A 26,415-nucleotide genomic window follows, 5' to 3' on the forward strand; every position below is an offset into this window, starting at 1 on the left:
CTATAATAGCTCTTTATCATCTATATTGTTTTTTTTTATAGAATTCTTTATGTAATAATTATGACCGTAAAAAATAGTTAAGACCGTAAAAAATAGTTATAAGATCATCGAATCTGCGAGCCAACAGTTAACGGATTAATAGCACAATTAAACTATTAATAGAGCTTTTAAAAAAAATTTGGAATAGATTCTATCTTACAAACAACAAATATTGACTGTATAAAAATAAAGCTCTGCATAAAGTATAGATTTAAGAATTTATATCTGATAAATAGTCAACTCAAGAATAAATTTATCAAATGTTTGTACAATATATATTTTTTTAATCGTCATTTTTGTTATAATCAGTGTACCAAATCTATTGATTTAACAGATAAATTATAGTGAAAAATGATCAATAATGATAGTAAATATTTTTTTTTTTTTTGCTTAATTGAATTTTTCTGTATATTTTTTCGGATCTGTTTAGATCTGACTAGATTGTAATTTGAATATATAGATTTAGACAGAATGCAGATCCGTCCAGATCTGGAAAATTAGATCTAATTTGCTCTAGACATCATCAAAACTTTTTTTCCGACGTTACTTAAATATTTATAAATTTTTTAACACAAATTTAATACTCACTTGGATGATTTTTTTCAACAGTTTTCCCACTCGCAAAAGCGAGATACACTAGCCAAACTAAATTTAAAAAAATAACACAGATAAGAAGTTAGAAGGATTAATAAATATTATCTACATATATTATGCGTATACCCTGTTTAAAAAATCTCATAGACTCCAATAGATTCTCACAAATTCCTATAGAGAATTTATAGGAATGAATGAGTTCTATGAGAGGTGCTATAGTTAAGTATAGGGCCTTATACATATAGTTATAAGAATCTATCGGATTTTTTAATCAGGATATGTTATGGTCACGAAACATAATATATTTGTGCAAGTACATGTTAATGTTAAATCGTAGGTTTATCAGATGAAAATAGTATTTCAAATATTTTTCTAATATTACACGTCGTAATATACTATATAGAATTAGTAGAAAATCCCCGGTGGTAAGAACCACTGATTTTGTACTCTATAAGTACTTGTTTTGGACATTTTTTAATTTTATAGGGAGACTAATAGAGTACGTAAATGATACGAAACAAATGTTTTTACAATATTTAAAGATATTTTAATTGTATAAATTACAGTTATATTATTGTTTGTACTCTTTATTTCAAAATAAAATATAGAGTCTTTATAAATACCCGTCAAAAAATGGATTAGATTTACGTAAATCTACGTATATAGACACATTTTTTACACACATAGATCTACGTAGATTTAATGTAGCTGATGTAGGTACACTATACAAATTAGCAGAGTGAACGCGAAGTACATCCGGAGTGAATGCAGAGCAGATGACTGTCTATTTACTTAATCCTCTTGGAGTGAAATTCACTCCAAAGGAAAGTTTAATTTAATATTGAAATTTAGTATAGAATAAAATTCACTACTAAAAGGAGTATATTTTAATATTTAAGCTTTCAATCGGAGTGAATGTGGATTGAAATAAAATTTTTTTTTTAATCTCTGGGACTCCGAGTGGATTGAAATAAAATCCGTAATCACTTTGAATTCACTTGCAATTTTTTGCAGTGTAGGTATGCGTAGATCTACGTAAATCTATAGAGATCTATGTAACTCTATAATAGATGTTCGTAGATCTACATAGATCCAATGATGCTCTATATAGACCTATGAAGATCTACGTAGATCTACTCCATTTTTTCACAGGTGGTATCGTGTCCAAAATTAGAAATTCTACCCGGTATATGAGATGTATACTGTCGATACCTTTCCGGGCGTATGCATTTTATATATTTTTATGATTGTTAAAAAATTGAATCCCAAAGTATGTTAAAAAAACAATATAAGTAAAAAAATATAATTCAACTTACCGGCTAAGAAGGGTATTCGATGAGCCATCGTGAGAAATTGATGCGTCAGTCAGCATTAGGTTCGATTTTTATAGTCTTCCAAAAGCGCAATTCCATAATTTAATTTTAGACTGGGAAAACCGAAAAGTATCAATATCAAACGAAATATATATAATATCTACCAATATGGTATTTATTAGATATGTGTCTAGGTTATCGATTACCTAATTGTTCTGATTTTTTTTTAGCTATCCAATTATTTGGTAAGGCGTTAAAAAAAAATATATTTTCATCGACCAATAAGATTAATTTCAAATATTGCAACTATCTTTTATAAGTATAATCTTTTAATTTTCGCAAATTATAAAAGTATATTTCAGGCATGAATAAATAAATATATAATCATATACAATTCAAATTTAAAATTTCTTCGATGTAAATTTATTGAATGTTGTTTTAATTGCCTTGATGACGTAACTTTAAAAAAATTTTGAAGGTACGTCTTCATATAACAAGTTCAAGCTACGCGTGTGACAATTTTAATATATGTACACGGAAAAAAAAAACCTGGCCCTGTGGCAAATACAGGACTTAGCCCTGTTGCAGCAACAGGAAAGTCCTGTATAGTATTCACAAGATCAATCCTGTTGCAGCAACAGGATATTCCTGTTACAGCCACAAGATCATGCTACAGGAACGTTCCTGTTGCAGCAACATTTCTTTTTTTTCCGTGTTTCTGTTTAAAAAATTTCAGGAACCCGTTTGGCTGAAAAATATTCGTAGGTTTTCGAAGTCTAGACAGCCTATTTTAACCCCCCCCCCCTCCCCCCCCCAACACTTTCCATGTTAAAAATTTGGGGGGGACCATTTTGCCTCAGTGTCCCATTTTTCCCCTCCCCCCTTCCTCTATTGATGTATATAATTAAATTTATATGATACTGAAGTTAGCCGACGTCTATTAAATTTTGGATTTTTAAAAAATTCATAAATTAAAAAAAAAAAAATATCAAAAAAATTGCACCTATAGTTTTTTTAATTTTCTACATGTGCATCTTTTTAGTTTTCTGTGTTTTTTAAATTAAATCATCGAAAACAAAATTTGAAAATTTTTAATTGTCTGCTAACTTCAGGATCATAAATTTATATATTATACTCATTATGAATTCAAGACTATTCCTGTGGCTGCAACAGGACCAAGTCCTGTAGCTGTCACAGGGCCAGGTCCTGTTGCAGCAACCGTTCTTTTTTTTCTGTGTAATTTAAAGTATATTATGGTATAATTTTTTTATATTTTTTAACTGTGTGAATTCAATCAGGTGTCAAAGAATCGTAGTTTCGAAATTTTTGACGTCTTTTTATTATAGGATTAGCAATATCGTCGATGTCTTCGTTAGGCGGGAATGTAATTTTTGCCTTAAGTCGTAAAAAAATAAAATTGATTTTTCAATATTCTCATTCCTATAATATCAGCTTCTAATTAATTAAGAAATTCTCTGAAGAAAGCTGGTAAATATTTCCACGATCAAGCTCTCAATTGGCTCGAATATTCAAAGCTCAAATTTAAGCTAAAAAATCAATTTTCTAACTTATTTTTCTGAAAAATTCGATATGACTTTTACCGAAAATATAGAAAATTATTTATTTATTTTTTGTAATTAAAAAAATTATTGCAACTGACGTCACGCACCATTAGATAATATTTTTTTTAAATGTTCGTCAATAGTTTTTTACAAAAATAATTAGTCTAAAAATAAAAATTACTTCAACAAATATTTTATTTATTTATTATTTTTTTTTTCGTCTGATAATCTTGTGTTATTTCGCAATTTTCAAAGAAGTATCTTTGAAGTTTAAAAATACATTACAGATAAGCTCGTAGATGTTACTTGGACAACAATACAATTAAATTGTTTTTAAGAAAAAAAATTTTTAAAAAACTTGGATGCCATATCGATCAACTTAATTAATTGGATAAAAATATAACTCTAAATATACATAGATCTTTAATTTTTCAATAATTTTACACATTAAAAAAAATTATACTTTGTAAGCTTACAGCTACTAAGTACTATCCCAGAAACCAGTGGATACAGTCTAGATAGCATACAGTACTGGATAAAATTTTTTTATTACAGAAAGTACTCAGTACTATCCTAGAGAGTTGCCACTATTATATTAATTTTTCCGTGTAGATGGTGCAAATTTCAAACTTATCCAACCCTTGTTTTGAATTTTTCAGTTTTGCAAAAGGAAATTTTGCAGCAGATAATTAACGTATAACATTTGAAACTTTTGATTTTTAAGTAATTTCTGAAGCTATTCTGGATCGAATTTTTTTCGAATATTATTTTTTTCGAATATTATTTTAATTATTTAAATTATTTTATATACTTTCGAATAAAAATTCGATATACTTAAAAAATTATTTGAATCACTAAAGTGCAGGTGTTACTCAAATAAAAAAGGCTCATGATTAACATCTAAAAAAAAAAATTTTATTGAAATAATATGTTCATGTCATATACATATTTTTGCATGAAAATTATAAAAAAAATTAACAAATATATAGTTAAAACATTATTCTAAAATCATTAGCCAAATACATCGATTCTATTGTAATATATAAAAACAATGTAATATATTATACAATTGATTTGGGCAGCTCTGCCGCAGTATTGATATCAATCGCAGGTTTAACCGTAATGAGTTTACCACAATCTTTGATTGGTGCTGAAATTACGGCCATTTTATCGTAGTTTTTAGTCCATGTCGAAATCCAGTCATGGTCTGCCGTCTCGTTTGATACATCTTTACAATTAAATGATGTTACCTCATACTGTCTGCCTTTATTTGTGAATTTGTTTGAATAATTGTGATAGGGATTTTTCCCAATCAAAATTTCTTCAGCATTACAAGTCGAACACACTTTTTTTAAAGTATCAGTATGATAATCTTCAATAGAAACAATATTCTTACTATAATACAGCAGGTTGGCTTCAGTCATTTTTAGATTCCAGTATCTTGAGTAAATTAATCTCATGAATTGAATTGTAGGTTTCAAAGTTTCGTCGAATTGGAAAGAAATGTTAGCATTGGCAACTGATGACTGGTCAACAGAGTGCCAAGTATCAAGGATTGGATTATAAATAGATGCAGAGTACACGCGAGTTGACGAACGCTTAGCATCAACTTGTATTTTTATTGCCGTATTGTCTGTCTGTAAATTATTTTTCACCTCTAAATAGTAAACAGCAGGAGAAAGATCTCTCAATACAATCGGAAATCCCAAATCACTGACCAAATGCTTTTCGAACGTGTTTTTGTAAAATACATGGTATAAATTGTGGTGATTTAAAATTGGAGTATTTGACGAAGTAACATGAGTTGGAATTAATCTAACAATATCATTAATTAAATCAGACAACGACCACTGATTATAATGATTAGACATGACAATTTGTCCTCTGTAAGTTATAATAATATCGAAGTATAAGTTTTCAATTGATTCAATAGAGGTCGCGAATTTATGGATCAAGTCAACTATAGAACCCTCATTAACGGCTCCGGTGATAATTTCCAGAAAATTGTTTTTCAAACTCATAAACGAATCATTTTTGCTTCCAAAATTAAGAGCGACCTGAAAATAGTTTTGAAAACTAAGTAGAGAAAATTTTTCAAAAATTAAATGTTTATAAATTATTGGAGTAAAAATAATACTTACAGCCCAGTCACTTACTACTTCTTGAGCTTCGAACATAGTTGCCTGTGCGTAAATAATTTCGGGGACATTAGTAATTTCATTGTGAATCTGAGCAGCCTTGATCTTATAACCATCACCGTTTTTATCTAGTTCATCAAAGATAGAGAAAGATGAGTGACCATAAGATAATGATTGTCGAACTTGAGTGGTATTCCATACTGTATTTACTAGGGTTCGTAATTTTGAAGAACACGAGGATTTTAAATTTACGATACTCTTCATAGTTGTAAAATGGTAGTGGTAGAAATGCTTGTTCTTTTCATTCATCATGAAAAACTGTATACGTTCTATGTCAGCTACTGAAGTTGCTTGATAAAGGAGAGTTTCATAAGCCGCAAGTCGGACTTTTAAAGAAATAGTACAGTCAGTCATTAAGGGCCAAAGAAGACTATAAGCTTGATCACGATTTGTAGAAAAAGATTTCCTGCTGGCCCATATTGCCAATAAACGGAAGAAATCGGGTTTCTCTGGTAGTAATAAATCGCCACGAATTATTGGAGCTAAAAGTTCGTATATTTTACCTACTTCAATGTTATGAATGGCTGAAAGCCAAATGAGCTGAAATTCGTAAGTCGGCTCATCTATAATATAAATAGGAAGAGACATTCGGAATCGTTACATTAATTCATAATAATTTTTAAAAAAATTTATAGAAAAAAACATACGAATAAGACGATTGTAGAAGAAATTTAAATAATTCTTGAGTGTTTCATTGTTTTCATTCGGCAATCCATTGTTGAATGTTCTGTGCACTAAAGTTGAAATAGCAAGGATGCAGGATTTACGGACTTGTGGAGAGAGAGTTTCACTTTTTTCAATCCAAGAGTGTAATTCTTTCAAAACTTTTTCAGATGGATCTCTAATGTTGAATGGAAGTTTTGCCAACATTTCTGTTGCCTCACTATCACTGACTTTCTGACTCTTTATAAGATCCCAAGAAAAGCGAGTTGCTGCGATGGTTCCTACTTGAGATACAATACCCACAAACAAATTCCTAAAAAATGGAAAAGAAACAAAAAGAAATGTATCAGTTAACTAACTTTTATAAAAGATAATCCGTGTGTAAGATATTTATTTACTTGATAACTTTTTCATGATGAGTCGTAGGATTCTCGATTTCGGCAAAGATTTTTTCATATGATGAAATTTCGGCGTAACTCAAATGCTCGCGGATTCTGATGACGCTTTTGCTTAGTTGCCAGTTGGGTTCTTTGGCTTCAATTGGATTTTCTTCCAGATAATTAATGGCATCGTTCAAGAGTTGTTTGACTTCATTTATCAGAGTTGTTTGATTAACTACGTGACGGCCATTAGTAACATCGAAATCTGCATTTTGTGCATAATGAGTTTTTGGTGTTTGGTAGCTCCAGTCAGTAATCAATGCTGCATTGTCAAAATTGGCCGCGGTCCATGGAAACTCAGTTGACGGTACAACTTTTTCCAAAACAAAACTAGCACTAGTAAGAAAAAAAAAACATTAACGAGCGCAGAAATACATTGATTATTTTTAGCGATGTCTAAACTTACTTGCTCAGAACAAAAAAAGTATTAGATCTAATAGAGTCAGGATCATAATGAATTCCTCCATGAGCGATAACTTTCTGTAACGATAGAGTTGCTCCTTTTTTCTCAATTTCATAGACTTTTCGGCTAGAAATGTCTATTACTTCCTACAAAATTATAAAAATTAATTTTTACAAAACAAACTCTTATTCAGTAATAAGTAATTATTAGAGAATCATTTGTTCTTCTTCATATACTTTTTTGTGTCCACTACACATCTCGGTTTCGACATAGTCAAACACTTTAGTGTTAAATTGGCCGCAATCCATTGGTGATGCAAATTTGGTAACAACCAAAGTTTGAGTCTCATTAAATCCTGGGTACTTGGCATTAATGTCATAGCTGGTTGAGCATTCTCCGTGTAAAGTTTTCTAACAATGGAGACCACATAAAACATTAAATCAGATTTGAAAACCATAAAAACTTCTAACGTTATTTACCTCTCGAGTTGTGTAAGCGTAAGTCTTTATTGGTAATTCAAGTGAAAGATTATTTAGATTCAGTTGAAACATTGAAGCCCATGCAAATTTTATGTTTTTAGACCAAACCGATTCGTGCTCTGAAAACTTGACACCTGTGAGCTGTAAAAAGTCCAACAGGTGAGATAATTATTTTTGGTCATCTACATAAATTATAATGAGACCATACCTCTCCCGATTGTTTGAAAATAACAAGAAATGGTTCTTCGATGATTTTAGCGGCTTCCTGAAGAGCCGTGAAGAACTTAGTATGTTCGAAATACTCAGCTTTTCCATTTTGCAAACCAGCAGTGGCATTTTTAAGAGTTAAAATGTAAGCATTTTCAAGATTTATATCACTGACATAACGAGTGATGTGAAATTTTCCTTTCATTGAGAATTGAGAGGCATATGCTGGTGACGATAATCCTGCCTTTACATCGCCATAGTAATCAAAAACAATCGTCTTATTCTCATCAGGAAATAATGCTAAACCATACAAAGAATGATATTATTACTAATGAATTTTTCTTTACGGAATTCATCAAATGTTATTTTTAATCTAAATTTATAAACTGATTGTGAAACAATATAGTTTTTATTTGTTTTCAAAGCAATGCTAATCTATGCATGCACTGTAAAAAATCACCGGGGTAAGTCCAAGCGGTGTAGGTGTTAAAATTATCGGTGTTAAATTTACCCCCGAAAGCGGTGTCAAAATAACGCCGCCACCGGTGTAAAAATTCTAGACCGGTGTTGAAATAACGCCGCCGCTGGTGTAGATATTCTTTACCGGTGTTAAAATATTTTACTTTGTGAATATTTTTACTTACTCGATCACTGTACTTGTTAATAAATAATATTCTTTATTAATTTTCATAAAGAACTGACGTTTTTTGTGTTTTATAATCTTTAAAGTTAATACTCCAAGCGGACGCAGTTCACCCAGCTTTTACACCGGTATTACTCCGCTTTTACATTGGTATTACTCTGCTTTTACACCTGTTACCCCGCTTTTACACCAGTATTACTCCGCTTTTACACCGGTATTTTTAACACCGCTGTATTACTCCTCCTACACCGGTGTAATTTCATTTTTACACCGGGCGGAGTTAAAATGAAACCATTTTTAACACCGCTCTTTTTACAGTGTGTGAATCTACATTACCGCCAACAAAAAAGTTTATTAATAATTAAGTAGTTACGCTAAGAATATTCACTTCTTTGATTTTTTCATCAAATAATTCATGAACTAAATTTGATAAATAATCGACCGCCGTAATAAAAATTTATTGAGACCCGCCAATCTGCCCAAGTGCAACAGAATACAGAGTAAATAGACAGTTTGTTTTTTCAGTGGAGTGATCTGAATATTATTTCAATCTGCATTTACTCCGATTCGGAGTTTTAACGTTGAAGTAAATTCCAATTCGGAGTGAACTTCACTCCAAAGAGATTAAATAAAATACACAGTCATCCGCTTCGCATTTTCTCCAGATTTAATCCACGTTCACTCCGTAAATTTTTCACAGTGTATTTAATTTCTTCATTCAATCAGAAAATGAATAAGTATTCAAATTTTATGCTAAAATTATTTTCTACAGAAAAAAATAAATACATAAATAAATATTGTACTTACATAAAATTTCTCCATTCGCAACTTCCAGAGAGACTAAAAAGACTAAATTCAAAAATACTAAATTAATTGTCAGGAAGTTAGTTTTGGGCTAGCCTTATAATCTACATCTTCAATTTAATGTGCTTTTAAATTAAATTTATGTATTTCTGAAAGTATTCTCTGAATGTTAACTTCGGCAATAAATTTTCCAGGAAAAATTAAAAGATTTATTATAAAAAAAAAAAAATTAGGGGTGTAGAGGCAGCCGATCGGTTTTCGAGTCGTTTGGGCGATAACCCAAGTTAAGCAGCATCGAGCATGATCGCTACTTGGTTGGGTGACTGCTTAGCCACGCGTTGAGCTCGATCGGAGGTCCCCGACCGTTAGGCGCGAGATGAGGAGCTAGTAATCGGTAAAATGGGAATTTTATCGATCACTAGAGCCTCACCCAAAACGAACTGTACTGGCAATGGTTTTCTCTGTGCTTTCTATGGAGGGTAGAGATACCTCTACCCTCCATAGTGCTTTTCCTTGCCTCTGTAATCTCACAGCCAAGGTGGGGGGGGGGGGGGGGGGGGGTAGGATATCACCGTAATGATACAGTACAGTATACGCACAAGTCGGGCCACAGCCGCATAATGAAAAGCAGGAAAAAGTAAAGCAGTTGCGATATAAAGGCAAAAAGTGTAAAAGACCGTAATCGGGGCTATACACTAGAAAAACAATTAAAATTAAAATTATAAAAAAAAATTATGTTATATTTGAAACTATCAGGAATTTGTTTTTTTTTTTTTCTTTTCATCACAGTATATAATTTAAAAAAATAATAAATAAAATATTACAATAAATATAGTTAATATAGACACTGTCAGTTTAGCGGAATAAATTATTTTTTATTACATTCTTTTACAAAGCATTACTCATTAGGGGAGGGAGGGGCAAAAGGGGGTACTTAAGGAAATACCAAGTTTTCGAGGACTCAAATACGCTAAATATTTTTTTTTTTTAATGATATTCCAAGTAAATAGAAGAAATTTTCAGTTACCGCTGAAAAAAAAAAATTTTCATTTCTGCGGACAAAGTGGGGTACCCCCTAAAAAAGGTAAAAAAATAAAATTTCTGGATTTTAAACGAATTTGATTAAGTTGAATTTTTTTGTAAGTAATTTACATGAAGAAAAATTATATTTCACATGTTTATTGGATACAAAAGAAGAAAAAAAATTTTGAATAGTTTTTATCATAAAACAAACGTCATTAATATTTTTCAACTCACAATTGATTTTTGAAAAAGTTTACCAAAAAAAAATTCAAAGTAACGCTTAATTATATTTACAGAAGTGATTTTGGAATGTTTAAAAAACATTTAAAATATAAAATTTTTTTTTATCAAATTTTGAGGGTACCCCGTTTTGCCTACCCTAACCCCCTTTTGCCCCCCTTCCCCTATATATATTAATGTTTCTTGACTTACCTGCTGTGATGATAAATTGGTCAACAATCATTATGACAATTGATGCTAAAGCCTTACCTAGTTCGATTTTTATAGTGACTCTTAACGTGTCTGTTCACTTCTAATTTAATGGAGGGGCAAAATACATTATAAGGAATAAAGAATCATAATGATAAGTTTTATGGAGGGGCAAAAAAATGTTTTTTAGAATAAATAATCACGAAAATATTATTTATAATCAAGTATGGCTTTTCTCTTAACTTCCTGCTAAGAAAACTTGAAAATTTTAGAAGAAAGGAAAGTTTTTGGTTTTGGTTCGATTTTCGAAAACCGCGGGGCTCAAAAACAGAGCGAAGTTTGGGGACTGGCCCACAGGGTCAACCGTTTTCTCAACATCATATTTATCATGAACCAGATTATTAAGTTATAGAAATTGATTTGACTAAAAAAATCACCAACCAAAAATATGCGAAAAATGATTTACAATTTTAATAAAATTGTTTTAATTGCAGCAGATTAAATGAATTAATATTGATAAAAGACATTAAATGAAAGAATTTTAGTATATGACATTGAAATATAATAATCTTTGTAAACAATTAAATAAAATAGAGGCATATAAGTATAGGTCTTCATTAATTACCCATAATTCCATTAAACTGCAATTATACTTGTTTTTTCGATATATTGTTAATTACAGAACTTTGAAATCGTGCTTCTAGTTTAAAAACAGTTTTATCTTTATTGTCTAAATTCAATGCTGTTCAATGCTTTCAATTTTTAATTATTGTAAATAATTAAAAACAAATTTGTTTTCGATTGCATGACTAAATACTAAAAATTAAAAACAATCAATTTAGAATCAATAATTCATTGGATGAAATTTTTTTTATTATCAATCGACTTAATTTTTTAAGTGATCTATTAGTAAAAAAAAAATCATAAGTATAATTGAAAAAGCTGTTGTTGTATTTTTCGTTCAAATGATGATCTCACCGGCAAATATGATTTTATCTATAAATGTGCGTTTTTTATGACATACCACTGTATTTATCTACTACACAAACATAGGTTTCGTAAAACTTCTAATAATCATAAAATGAATGAACTCAGATAACTTCGTTTTAATATGCTAGCGGATGAAATATTTTTTTTTCATCAAGTAAACTTCCTTATTGGTAAAGATACAACCCATGTATTCATGTTATTATTATTAAGTATCATATTTTTGTAAATCATTAAAGCACAATTTTAGAGTTATAGTTATAAATGAAGAAATTATAGAATTGTTAAACCACTAACTTATTGAAAGGCCAATTAATTTTATCAATTTCAATTTGAAATCCAATTACATTTTATTGTTGAATCGAAAAAATTCTACAGTTATTACTAATGATTAATTAAACATTTATATTATTAAAATCAATATTATAATGAGAAAAATATTGGTAATGCTAAAATAGTATCTTATACATGATGTGAAATCGGTATAGATGTATTCAATAGTTTACGTAATGAATGCACGAAGAAAAACGCCGGTAAATGTCTACAGTGAGTGTCATGCAGTCAGAGTTACAAAAATAATTAACTTTATTATTATTAAAATAGATTTATACTTTATAAAATTGAACACTTTGGTTATTACTATTCACTTGAAAAATCTTAACTCAACGAAAAAAAGTTATCGTTGGTGTTATGTCGTATCAATTAATAGAGATATATAAGGTCATAAAGTTCAGCTGACGTTGTTTTGATCTACGCATGTCCTAAGTAACACATGTTTGAGCAAGATTCTGGTGCCAGTGCCTTGAGTAAAACCTCTAGTCACTAGTGTCTTTTTCTACGTATGGGTCTTGCGCAGAATATATAGCAAGAAATCGTCATCACGACTGGGCATGACTTGCTCAAGGCATTGGACACAAGAATATTGAAGATATTTTATATACAGTGCAGTTGAAAAGTTTCTCGCGCATTTCTTGCATTAGTAACTTACGGCAAGTACTTACGCATGGCTTGCTCAAGATCTGCTCAAGGCTCAAGGCTCAAGGTCAATTTTGAGATTTGAGCAGATCTTGAGCAAGCCATACGCAACTATTTTCAACTATAGTCTTCCTCCAGAATTGAGTTATAATTTGGCACGAATTTCTTGTGTAAGGCTTGCACTAGACCTGCTATTGAAATCTAGCCACAAGTATCTGCAGCAAGACTCATAGGTGACAAAAGACACTAACGTCTATCGAACTTGAGACCAGGATTGCTCGAACCTTGAACAAGATTGCTATGTGGGCGTGTATACGGAATAATTAAATGCGCGTGTAGGAATATACTCCGCTCATTCTACTTAAAATTCAGTGTTTTAATATAAAATTGAATGTTTCAATTTATATTAAACCACTCGTTTGAGCAATCAGAAAGAATTGTATTTTAATATAAAATTTTATGAGGCTGACTCTAGCCAGTTAGCGGCGTATTCTTCGGCATGAGTATCTCTAATTTAATAATCGAAGATACATTACATATATTGAGAGAAAAAATAACTTTTAGAAATATTGTATTTTCTTCTTATAAGAAATTTTTAATCTAAATATTTTTAGTGCAAAAATTTAATGACTACATTCAAAATTATTTTCTTAATCTAAGAAATCTGAACTCAGCTTGAGATATGCTGATCTTTGTTTTCGAGTACTGCCAATAAATTTCGATTTTCTTCCGTCAACAAACTTCTTTTTCAACTTAAATATGGAATTGATAGTGTGATAATTTTGATTGATTTACTACTTAAGAAGATATTGTTTTTACAAAAGTTTATTTTTTTTTACTGTAGATATACGGTATTAATATCGCAATGAGGATTATTGTAGAATTGGTGAAATCTTGATCGCATTACCGCAATCTTTGATGGAGGGTGACATCGGAAACTTTGAAAGATCGTAGTTTTCAAGAAATTCACTCGTTTTTAGCCATTTCTCGATTATTGTTACATCAAACTGACTATCGCAATCAAATGCCGTTATCTGGTACATTAATCCATTGTACGGAATGTTAAATTCAGTTGAATTGTTGATGGTATTAATTTCTTCAGTAACAGCTTTTTCATTATTATAAGTTGAGATTTCACTCGATGGAATATTAGTGTTAAAATCTTTAATAGAAACGATATTCTTATTGTACATCATTATATTAGCTCCGGTAAGTTTCATATCCCAGTATCTTAGATAAACATGTTTCAAAAATTCAATAACAGGATTTACATTTGGGTTCAAGACAAGGGAAACGTTAGCATTAAAAACTGATAATTTTTCGACAGAGTGCCAAGCATCAGCTATTGGATTGTAAGTAGATACAGAATCGACGTAGGTAAACCAAACTTTAGGATCGATTATTGATTCTATTGGTGAAGTATCATTGTTACTACCAATGCTCTGGTTTTTCTGTGCTTGCAATGCGTAAACAGCTGACGATTGACTTTCAAAAACAATCGGTATTCCCAAATCATTAGGCAAATCATGTTCGACCATGTTGCTAAACACATGATAAGAATCTATTTTATTTCCGTCATTTAGCACTGAGTTGTTCAATGGAGTGTCATATGCATTCATTATTTTATCCATGTCACTGGTCAATTTGAACCATGACAAATAATTGTAGTTACTACAAAATACTGCTTGTCCTCTGTAAAGCAGAACTAGGTCCATATGGAAATCTTTCAGCGATGATATGGCAGTTGTGACTTTTTTGATAGCATCGAAAACCGAGGTTCGTTGAATAGTGTCTGTAAATCGTAAAGTGTTACCTTCGAATAAATTCAATAGATTTTCCATGCCTCCTAGATGTAAGTAAACCTGAAAAAAATTTTGTAAATTAGATTATAAATGTTTATTTAAAAATAAACTTATTGTTTCACTGTGAAAAATTGGGAGTGAATCCGGAATGATTATGAATTTTATTTGAATCCGAATAAACTCCGTCACTCGGAGTTCCAGAATTAAAAAAAAATTAAACAGTATTTTGAACATTTCAATATTTTTATGATTATTTTTCTTAACCCAAAATTATCATAAATTACACATTGACACGCTTAATGGTGTCAAAATTTTTAATTCGTTCCATCCAGATTTAACGCGATATTTGGTGTATTTTTAACACCGAGACAAAAAATTTTTTACAGTGTACCATTAATTAAAATTCAACTTACAGCCCAGTTGCTGATTTCTTCACGACCATCGATAACTACGTTCTTTATGTATATAATAATAGATCCGCGATTGCGTTCATCGCGGCTTATAGAAACCTTAGTTCTGAGTCCATTTCCGCTTTCGTCTACTGTTTCAATCATGTAGTTAGCCGAGAGATCATAGGACACTGGTTCATGAACTCCGGTGTAACGTAATATTTCTGTGGCGTATTCTTTCAGTTTCAAGTTACATGGGTCAAATGAATTTGCAAGGCCATTGATTGTTGTAAAGTGGAAGTTGTACAAATGCTCACTTTTCTCGTAAACCATAAACCAGTGAATACGGAACACATCAGTCATCGATTTTGCGAATTTAATGAGATATTCATAAGCCGTTATACGGAGGTTTATAGGAAGATTATAATCAGACATAATAGGCCAGTACAATTCGTAAACAAGATTGTACTTTGTTGAAACAGATTCGGCAATTGCCCACATGGCCATTAAACGGATATGGTTTGGATATTGAGGAAGTCGAATGTCGCCACGGACAAGTCGTGCCAAAAGCTCGTAAATTTTTCCTACTCGGACGTTCTTCATAGCTGAGATATACGCAAATTGCATTTCGTATTCGGGATCATCTGTCATTTTGAAAAGATTATTAGTGGTAATCAATTTAAATTTTAATAATATTTTAAATAATCACTAGTAAATTTACTTAAAAGGCGATCGTAGAAAAAGTTCAAATATTTATTGAGGGTTTCATTGTCTTCATTCACAGGCACTTTGCTGAATGTCCTATACACTAGAGTGGAAAAAGTGAGAATCAAAGATTTACGGACTTGTGGAGAGAGAGTTTCATTCCCTGTGATCATGGGTTCTAATTGATTCAGTAGTTTTTCAGAAGGATATCTAATGTTAAATGGAAGTTTTGCCAACATTTCTAATGCCTCAACATCAGTGACATTTTTGTTCTTTATAAGATTCCAAGTAAAGACACTTGCCGTGGTAGTTCCTACTTGAGGTATAAGACTCAAAAACAAACGTCTGAAAAAGACAAAAAATAGATCGGTCTAGTTGATTAGCTTTCATAAAAGATAATCCATATTCAAGATATTCATTACTTGATAAGGTTTTCATAATGAGTTGTAGCATTTTTAATTTCAGCAAAAATTTGTTCGTACGATGAAATTTTGGCATAGCTCAAATGCTCGCGTATATTGATAATGCTTTTGCTACTTTGCCAGTTGAATTCTTTGACGCCAATTGAACTCTCGTCAAGATAATTAGCAGCATCGTTCAAGAGCTGTTTGATTTTAGTCATCAAAGCAGTTTGATTGACAACGTGACGGCCATTAGTGTCATCAAAAGCTGCGTTTTCTGCATAATGAGTTGTTAGTGTTTGGTAGCTCCAGTCAGTAATGAATGGTACATTGTCAAAATTAGCTGCGGTCCATGAAAACTCGGTTGATGGTACGATTTTTTTCAAAACGAAAGTAGAACTGTATAAGCAACCACAATCAATTAGATTAGTCTTATAATTTTTGTAATATATTATATCCAAAATATTGGTCTGCATCATACTTGGTAAACATATAGAAGGCATCAATTTCATTATGAGATAGAAAATAATAAGTTACTCCATGACAACGAAATTTGGCTAGCACAAGATTATTATCATCTCCTTTTCTAATTTCATAGACATTTCTGCTAACAGTGTTCAATATTTTCTGTGACACAACAATAAAAAGCATTGCCGTGAATCTCTGTTTTTTTTTTTACTCTTAACTTTTAGATAAAAATTAATTTTATTGATTTACCTCTGCAGGAAATTCACACTTATGAGTAGTAATATAGTCGAGTATATGAATTTTGAATTTGCTGCATTCTATTGGTGATGAAAATTTGGTAACAACCCAAGTTTTAGTCTCGTTAAAACTTGGGTACATGGGATTAATATCATAGGTTGTCAGACAATCTCCGTGGATTGTTTTCTAAGAATGTAGACGAAAATAAGTATTAAATTTAATTTGGAAAGTATACATGAACGCATTTTTAGTAATTTACCTCTGAAGCTATATAACTTTGAGTTTTTTCGGGCGATTCAAATGAAGCATTCGCCAGATTCAATTGAAGCATTGAAGCCCATGCAAACTTCATGTTTTTAGACCAGACCGGTTCGTGTTTAGAAACTTTGACTCCTTTGAGCTGTTAACGATCCAACAAATAAGTCATCTTTATGTTTATTCATTTGAATATTATTCAAGGAGACCATACCTCTCCCGATTCATTGAGGAAAATGAGAAATGGGTCTTCAATAACTTTGGCGGTATCAGGGATGGGCGTGTAGAATGAAGTCTTCTCAAAATGTGCAGCTTTACGATTGTGACGACCAGTGGTAGCATTTTTAAGAGCTACAATATAAATATTTGGTTCACTGCTGTGATAAGTAATGTGAAAATATCCCTTGATTGAATATTGAGAAGCGTATGGTGTTGACTCCATCACCCCTGCCTTGACATCGCCATTGTAATCATAAACTAACGTCTTTCCAGGAGGAAATAATGCTGTACCAAACGTCAAATAATGATTATTAGTTTTTCGTTTTTAATTTTTACTTTTCACACCAGCAAAGATGAAATACTGATCAAATTTAATTAGTTTCGTGATCCCTATCGAAATTAGTTTATCAGCATTTCATGAAAATTCAAAATTATTTGAATCAAATCTAATAATTTTGGAATAATTAAATTTTCTATCTCAAGAGTAAGTAAGAGAAAAAACAATCAGATTTGATCTACGTGATTTAAAATCAGACGTGATTATTCTGAAGAATCAAAACGAATTAGTTTTTATACGCTTATACGCACTAATTGATAATGTTTGTTGTTGACTCGTAGCTTAAATGCATAAAATATGAAGAGAATTTTTTTTTAAAACTCTTTAGTTACAGAAAGTTCTAAAGCTGGTATAGATAATTAATTATAAAATTTTATACAAGGTAATTGTCGAAAAAAAAAAAAGTTTATTTTAAGGATTATACTCACACGTGAATTTTGTTTCTATATTCCTTCCACTTGCAATAGCGAGGTACGCAAGCAGCGCTATATTAAAAAAATAAGAAACTAAATAAGTCACTTTAAAATTATATAGATACAATACATTGCTTAAAAATGCATACGCAGTCAAAAAAATAAAAATTTTTATCATAATTATTCTTATTATAGTATATTTACAAAAATCATAAAAACTATATAAATTGTCAGTAAAAAAAACTTGGGTTTTCCAGTTTAAATTGTGAGTCAATATTTTTTCATGAGAACGTTCACTTAAAATTGTTATCTGGCAGCTAAAATGGATGGTAGATTTCTCATAAAAAATTTTAAAAGCTATACAATTTAGCGATGACATTAAAAAAGATGCACTGTACAAAATTTTTCGACTCGCTGTAGTGTAAAAATTTCGGTGTGAAAATTACACCAAATTTCATGTTAAATTTAGGCGGTGCGAATTAAAAATTTTTACACCGTCAAGCCCGTAAATGCGTAATTTATGATAATTTTGCGTCAAGAAAAATAGTCTAAAACATATTGAAATGTTCAGAATACTGTTAAATATCTAAATAAAATTAATACAGTTATTAATGAAGTAGTTAAAAATGTTCAATGATCATTTATTTATTGCTCATTAATCAAAATTATAACCAGTAACACGGAATGGGGTAAAAAAAGTAGATTACACCGAGTTAAAATTACACAGGTGGATAATTTACATACTTTGCAATACACGTCCATGTAAAGTTCTCGGGGGTCATTTTTTCACTAAAATTATTTACAATGTGGATTCACTTACCAGTAGTAATAAAATTTCTATTAGGACACATCGTAACGGACTAATGTCTTAGCCATCATCGAACTCAATTTTTATAATCGCTACACGTATGTCTTTATTTATTTATTTTTTTCTTTGGAAAGGGGATCCGAAAATAACTTATGACAGTTGAAAAAAAGTAATAACGATAATGTCAGGTAGAACTCTAGTATACTTGCGACGTTGATAACTAGGTATATAAATAAAACTTAATAATTTTTTTATTATTTCGATGGAAAGTTTTTTATAACAATTTTTATCACTCTTGAGAATAAACAGATAAACAATTATTTCAGATAATAATATCGGGCGGTGTGAAAGTAAAAACTCATACCGTGTTAAAACTACACGGCTTGATATTTTACATCAAAAAATTTAACACCGTCAATTTACACCGAGCAGACCCTGTAAACTGATTGACTCTAAGGTAGTGACAAAAAATAATGTCAACAATACTTTTAGAATTGATGATGAAAATTTTTCCATTAGTTTTATTATAAAATTTTTCCCATATGCTTGTGATTTATTTGATTGCACTTCTAATATAGTGCACTTGCTCGAGCAGCCACGATTTAAAATTATGACAAAATTAATTAATTAAAATAGTTTCATAGCTATTATTAGTATTAACTTAGTACTTATAGTAAAGAAATGAAGGTATTTTTAAAAAAAGTATCGATAGTTGATGAATAAAGAGGATTTAATTATATTAAATCATAATTGACATTTGTCATACATAAAAATGACAGAAAATAATAAAGTGAAAAAATTATTTATCAACATATTCAATAATCATATCATTTATCGAATATATGACTTTTGTAGTACATATATTCTGCAACAGCTGATGTGGTACTTAAAGCGCAATAAAGGTCGTATTAGTCGATGGTTTAATTTTTATATAATTTCCACAGTTTTGGAGTTCTGGTGTAATCGGGAAACTGCCAAAATTGAAGCTTTCAAAATTTTTACCCGATTCCAACCATTTCTTGCTTGCTGTTGTGACACCTGATTGACTGTCACAATTGAATGATGTTATCTCGTAAAACAATCCATCGCTCAAGACGTTCACAGAATTCGATTTATTGATGGTATCAATATTGTTAGTAACAACTTCCACACGATCACAAGTTGAACAATCCCTCGTTAACTTGTTAGTATTATAATCTTTGATAGAAACAGTATACTTGTTGTAAAGCAACATATTACCTTCTGTAAAGTTGATATCCCAGTATCTTGGATAAATATTTCTCAATAATTCATAAGCAGGGTTTACATTTACGTGAAATTTAAAGGAAATGTTAGAAGCAACAACTGATGTTTGATCAACAGTGTGCCAAACGTCAACTAATGGACAGTAAATAGATGCAGAGACCTCATGAACCATCGAAAATTTAGCCACGATTTGTGATTCTAACGATTTACTATCATTGGTCGGAGTTTTCTTTATTTTTAGTGCGTAAGAAGCTGGTGATTGTCTTGTGAAAACAACCGGTAATCCCATGTCACTTACGAAATGACTTTGAGACAACTCATGCCAGAATACATGATAGGAATCGACTTCATTTGCATCGGTTGACACTGGAGCAGTTGAGGGAGTTGTGAATGTTTTCATTATTTTATCAATGTTATTGTTCAAATTCAACCATGACTGATTATTGGCATGATAAGTCAGGACGACTTGCCCTCTGTGAGAGAGTACCACGTCTACGTGAGAATCGTTCAACGAAGACAAAGCACTTGACAATCCTTTAACGACATCGAAAATGAAGGTTTGCTTGATAGTTTCAGTACTTTTCAAAATGTTACTTGTAAATAACGTCAAAAGATCGTCCATGCCTCCTAGATGTAAGTAAACCTGGAAGAAATTCGACGAAATAGATTATTACGCGCTGTTAAAAAATCAAATATTATTGATATCAATGCAAAAATTTAACTTACAGTCCAATCGCTGACTACTCTATGTCCTTTCACGAATGCTTGCTCTAAGTAAAGATCTGTAGGTAAACTATTTTCTTCATTACGAATTACAGATAATTTAATTCTAAATCCATTTCCGGTTTCGTCAATTGTTTCAGTATTGTAGCTAGCTGAAAGATCATAGGGCACTGGTGCATGAACTCGGGTGAAACGTAAAATTTTCTTGACGAATTCTTTCAGTTGTGGGTTACAAGGGTCAGATGAACTTGCAATTCCTTTAGCTGTTGTGAAGTGGTAGTTGTACAAATGCTCACTCTTTTCGTAGACCATAAACCAGTAAAGGCGGAGCACGTCACCCATCGTTTTTGCGTTCTTAATAAGATAGGTGTAAGCCGTTATACGGAGGCTTGTAGGAAGAGTATAGTCAGACATAATAGGCCAGTACAATTCGTAAACAAGATTGTAATTAGTTGAAGCGGGTCTTGCAATTGCCCTTAATGCCATCAAACGGATTTGGTTCGGATATTGAGGAAGTCGAATGTCGCCACGGACAAGTCGTGCCAAAGGCTCGTACACTTTTCTTCCTAGAGCGTTCTCGATAGCTGTGAGATACGTCATTTTCGTGTCGTAGTCGGGAGCATCTGTTATTTTAAAGTAATTATTAGTGTAATGGATTATATATAATTTTTAAAACATTTTATATAATCACTAGTCAATTTACTTGAAAAACGATCGTGGAAAAGGTCTAAATATTTCTTGTGTGTTTCATTGTCTTCAGGCCCGCTGCTGAATGATCTAAACACTAAAGTGGAAAAAGCAAGAATGGAAGATTTATGGACTGGTGGAGAGAGAGATTCACTCTCTGTAGGCATGGATTCTAATACATTCAGTACTTTTTTAGGTGGATCTCTAATGTTAAATGGAAGTTTTGCCAACATTTCCATCGCCTCAACATCAGTGACTTTTTTGGTCTTTACGAGATTCCAAGTAAAGAGAGTTGCTGCGGTGGTTCCTACTTGAGGTAAAATACCCACGAACAAACTTCTAAAAAATGGAAAAAAAATAAAATAGAACGTATTCGTTAACCGACTTTTACAAGCAGTAATCCGTGTGTAAGATATTTATGTACCTGATAATTTTTTCATAATGAGTCGCAACATTTTGAGTATCAGCAAAAATTTGTTCGAATGTTGAAATATCAGCGTAGTTCAAATGATCGCGGATACTGATGATGCTTTTGCTACTCTCCCAGTTGGGTTCTTTGGCGTCAATTGGACTCTCTTCAATATAATGAGCGGCAACGTTCAATAGGCGTTTGACTTCAGTTATTAGATCTGCTTGGTTGACAACGTGACGTTCATTAGTAACATCAAAAGCTGCATTTTCTGCATAATGAGTTTTTGGTGTTTGGTAGCTCCAGTCAGTAGTCCATTCTACATTTTCTAAACCAGTTGCGGTGAGTGAATACTCGGTTGATGGTTCGTGTTTATTCAAAATGAAAGTAGAACTACACGATCAATCAAAATCAATTAAATTCATTGAATAATTTTTATAATCTATTATATCCTAAATAATGCTTTACAAAGTGACTTACTTGCTGAGAGTATAGAAGGCCTTAGCTGTGGAGTCGAATACATTCACTACTCCATGACAGTTCAATTTGGTTATCACTAAATTACCGTCCTCTCTTTCCTTAATTTCAAATTTTTTTTTGCTGACAGTGTTATATATTTTCTATAACATAATAATAATAACCACTGTAGTAAATCTTCATTGTTTCTTTATTCTTAACTTTTAGAAAAAAATTAGTTTTATTGATTTACCTCATCACGAGTTGGACAAGTGTGAGAATTAAGAAATTCTGATTCATGAGATTTATATTTGGCGCAATCCATTGGTGATGAAAATTTATTAACAACCCAAGTTTTAGTCTGGTTAAAACGTGGGTACAAGGGATTAACATCGTAGGTTGTCAGACAATCTCCGTGGATTGTTTTCTAAAAAAGTAGACGAAAATAAGTATTAAATTTGATTTCGAAAGTATAAATGAACGCATTTTTAGTTATTCACCTCTGAAGTTATAAAACTTTGAGTTTTTTCGGGTGATTCAAATGAAATTTTCGCCCAATTCAATTGAAACATTGAAGCCCATGCAAACTTCATATTTTTAGACCAGACCGGTTCGTCTTTAGAAACTTTGACTCCTTTGAGCTGTTAACGATCCAACAAATAAGTCATCTTTATGTTTATTTATTTGAATATAATTTAAAAAGATCATACCGTTCCCGATTGACTGAGAAAAATGAAAAATGGCTCTTGAGTAATTTTGGCGACATCAGGGATGGACGTGTAGAATGAAGTCTTCTCAAAATGTGCAGCTCTACCATTGTGGCGACCAGTGGTAGCATTTTTAAGAGCTACAATATAAATATTTGGTTCACTGCTGTGATGAGTGATGTAAAAATGTCCCTTGAGTGAATACTGAGAAGCGTATGGTGTTGACTCCATCACTCCTGCCTTGAAATCGGCATAGAAATCATAAACGAACGTCTCTCCAGGAGGAAGTAATGCTGTACCAAGCGTTAAATAATGATTATTAGTTTTAACTTTTTAATACAAACAATGAATATTATATATAATAATATCAAAACCAAAATTTAATCATAATCGGGCCAGGATTTTTACGGTGATAGAAAAATTTTTGTTTCTTAATAATTCATTATTAGATTGTCTGATTAAATTCTAAATTCACAAGATTAAATTTTAATCTAAAATATTTGAATTCTGTGAAATTATCTAAATCCGTCAATCGTTTGATGTAATACTTAGCTAAAGGTCAATTGTCTTTTCAATATGATACCAGATGGTAAAAAATGTCAAAATCTTATGAAGCTGACCTGCAGTTTTATTCAATTGTCTTATGTTCTTGGTTTTCATTCAATTCAATAGCGCTATCAATAAACCAAATAAAACATTTACGAAATACGGACAAAAAAAAACCGAAAAGATACATTTTAGTCATTCTTTAAAAAAGGTTATTTCGAAATAAGTTGTCAATCACTCGTGTCCTTAATACTTCAGTTAAGAAATTTCAAAATTTTATACCAGTCATTCGTCGAAGTAAAACATTAATTATAAGGATTATACTCACATGAAAATTTTGGTTTAAGATTTCTTCCATTTACAACAGCGAGACACACAAGCAGCGCTATATTTAAAAATTAATAAAGTAAGTACATTTTAATTTGTATTGACATGATACATTGTTCAAAAATACATGCATAGTGAAAAATAAAAAAATCTTTACCATAAATATTATTATTACAGTATTTTCAAAAATCTTAAAAACTACACGGAGAAAAAAATTAAGCAATTTTTATTAAATTTAAAAAAAAAATTACAATCCGCGAAGTAATCTTGAAATGTTAAAAAAAAATCGATCTATCGGTTGACCCTGCGGGGGCCAGCTCAAAAACATTGTTGTGAATACGTATTCGAGCGCTTCGAGCTCGAAAAAACTTTTGGATGCCATTGTTTTCGAAAAAAAATGTTTTTTACCATTTTTTCTCCAACGATATCTCTTAAACGAATTGACCGATTGAAAGCTGATCAAATTTTGAAATTTATTTATCGAGTCGTTTTTGAGAAATTTCAAAAAAACCAAAAAAACTTTTATTTTAATTTTTTTGTCAACGGTTTCTCTTGAACGAATCAACCGATTTCGATGGTTGAGGTGGCATTCGACGCGACTTATAAAGTTTTAAAGCTGATTAGATTTTGGAATCGATCCATCGAGCAAATTAAAAGTTATCCAAAAAAAAAACATTTTTGAAAAAATTTTATTTTTGAAATATCTCCGAACGCACCTGACCGATTGAGCTCAAATTTTCATAGCTTATAGTATTCAACAAGCCGCGTCGAATGACACCTTAACGATCAAAATCGGTTTATCCGTTCAAAAGTTATAGAATATTTACATATTTGTTATGAATATTTCCTAAGTTTAAATTAATGGTAAATGTTATGATTACTGTTAGAATTTATATTTATGTGATGATTGAGTATGATATTGTTATATTAAATTATTTAATAATGTAATTATTTTTACTCTTATGTATACTATATTATTGTTATATTATATTGTACTAAGGGATGGCCGCAAGAAGCTTCGACTTCATGGCCAATTAAATAAAAAATAATAATAATAATAATAATAATACGTGAGTACGTACATACACACATACATACACTCGGACATCATCTTGACATTAGTCAGAATAGCTTCCTAGAACCTCAAAACATCAAGATCTGATAGAATTTCGATTTTCGTAAATCGAACCGAAACCAATAACTTCCCGAATTTTTGAAAATTTTCAATTTTCTTAGCGGGAAGTTAAAAATCAAAATTTGTACAAAACTCAAAAATTACAACACATTATTTAGAATAATAATTTCTATTGATTATAAAAATTACTACATTCAAAATAAAATTTACTAGCGACAAATAAAAATTATAATGTACCAATAATTTGTACTATTGTACTTAGTAAATATTAGTTAACGCGCTTTGTGAAAGATGTATTCTGGCGAGTAATTTTCACAATCCAGATAGTAATTTTTACAATCTCAAATAGTAATTTTATCTCCCGGAGTAGCAATTTGTCTTACCGACATTCTAAAATGTACTTTACCTACGTAGAATTACATTGGTGATGTATTATTCATCAACTACGAAACAAAAATTGCGACTAATGTAGTAACTTTTAATAATTCTGAAAACAATTCCTACTTTTTGTAACATTGAGCTATTTTCATATGAATAAGTAAATATTGATTTTTTCCAAGCGAAAACTTAACGAAGCTGTATTGTAATTATTATCCCTGATTAAACAACTGAATTCAACCGAATTAAAAATTTTAATTCTGCTCAATTCTGTTATATTCTGTTAAATTCGGTAAGACAGAATTTAAAAGAAATTCAAGAGTTATTTTCGAATTAAACAGAATAAAACTGATTTAAAACTTTTAAATTGGTTTTAATTCGGTTTAATTCAGAGTCAGAACCAGAAATTCGAGGATTATTTTCAAATTATACAGAATAGAATAAGTTAAATTCGTTTCAAGTCGGATGAATTCTGGTTTTCCGGCCGAATTAGACAGAATTCTTTTTCAAGTCAGGTACCGAATTAACAGAATTTATCTGAATTATATAGAATTAAAAATTCAATTCTGTTTAATTCAATCGAATTCAGTTGTTTAATCAGGGATGATAAGAGAAAATTACAATCTAGATAGTAATAATTGAAATAAAAAACTAACTTTCTACAAATCATCGTAGTTTTTTTTTATGGATTTTCATTTTTATTTGAGATAGCAAATTTTCCATTGTGATTGTAATTATTATTTAATTTTGACCTGCATTTTTCTCCGTGTATATAAATTGTCAGTAAATTTAAAAAACCGACTTTTCAGTTTTAATTGAAAGTCACGCATTTTTTTTTTTTTTTTTCATTAAAGCCTATAGTTAAAAACAATATAAATCAACGGCAACATTAAAAAGAATGGATTTTCTTACCAGTAACAATGAAGCTTTTGCCAGGACCCATTTTGACGGACTGATGCCTTAGCAATCATCGAGTTCGCTTTTATAGTCATTTTGCACGAATACCTCC

General features: G+C 30.9%; 4 protein-coding genes across 5 annotated transcripts; all 4 read right to left on the minus strand.

Annotated features, from left to right (window-relative positions):
• Positions 1–4,444: 4,444 nt before the first annotated feature.
• Positions 4,445–12,441, minus strand: LOC130670035 (uncharacterized). Of its 2 annotated transcripts, none has more exons than XM_057473208.1 (11): positions 12,396–12,441; positions 10,801–10,900; positions 9,349–9,390; positions 7,900–8,198; positions 7,692–7,832; positions 7,449–7,622; positions 7,216–7,358; positions 6,768–7,145; positions 6,354–6,682; positions 5,650–6,269; positions 4,445–5,565 (listed from the first exon to the last, which is right to left on the minus strand). In XM_057473208.1, exons 2-11 carry the CDS (start codon positions 10,829–10,831, stop codon positions 4,570–4,572), a joined length of 3,153 nt encoding a protein of 1,050 aa, XP_057329191.1. In that variant the 5' UTR covers positions 10,832–10,900; positions 12,396–12,441; the 3' UTR covers positions 4,445–4,569. The 2 variants fall into 2 exon arrangements, with proteins under 2 accessions (XP_057329191.1, XP_057329193.1); XM_057473210.1 differs by having other exon boundaries at positions 12,291–12,405.
• A 400-nt stretch (positions 12,442–12,841) lies between these two features.
• On the minus strand, positions 12,842–18,836 carry LOC130670548 (uncharacterized). The gene is made up of 9 exons (XM_057473966.1): positions 18,806–18,836; positions 17,231–17,520; positions 17,021–17,161; positions 16,774–16,947; positions 16,538–16,719; positions 16,078–16,455; positions 15,792–16,000; positions 14,975–15,594; positions 12,842–14,621 (listed from the first exon to the last, which is right to left on the minus strand). Exons 1-9 carry the CDS (start codon positions 18,834–18,836, stop codon positions 13,632–13,634), a joined length of 3,015 nt encoding a protein of 1,004 aa, XP_057329949.1. The 3' UTR covers positions 12,842–13,631.
• Positions 18,837–19,600: 764 nt separating this feature from the next.
• LOC130669437 (uncharacterized) lies at positions 19,601–22,471 on the minus strand. The gene is made up of 5 exons (XM_057472353.1): positions 22,338–22,471; positions 21,873–22,250; positions 21,465–21,787; positions 20,765–21,384; positions 19,601–20,681 (listed from the first exon to the last, which is right to left on the minus strand). Exons 3-5 carry the CDS (start codon positions 21,685–21,687, stop codon positions 19,680–19,682), a joined length of 1,845 nt encoding a protein of 614 aa, XP_057328336.1. The 5' UTR covers positions 21,688–21,787; positions 21,873–22,250; positions 22,338–22,471; the 3' UTR covers positions 19,601–19,679.
• Positions 22,472–22,554: 83 nt separating this feature from the next.
• Positions 22,555–26,415, minus strand: LOC130670550 (uncharacterized). The gene is made up of 5 exons (XM_057473967.1): positions 26,319–26,415; positions 23,895–23,951; positions 23,024–23,313; positions 22,814–22,954; positions 22,555–22,740 (listed from the first exon to the last, which is right to left on the minus strand). Exons 1-5 carry the CDS (start codon positions 26,347–26,349, stop codon positions 22,555–22,557), a joined length of 705 nt encoding a protein of 234 aa, XP_057329950.1. The 5' UTR covers positions 26,350–26,415.

The sequence above is a fragment of the Microplitis mediator genome, chromosome 6, assembly GCF_029852145.1.
Source record: "Microplitis mediator isolate UGA2020A chromosome 6, iyMicMedi2.1, whole genome shotgun sequence".
NCBI lineage: Eukaryota > Metazoa > Arthropoda > Insecta > Hymenoptera > Braconidae > Microplitis > Microplitis mediator.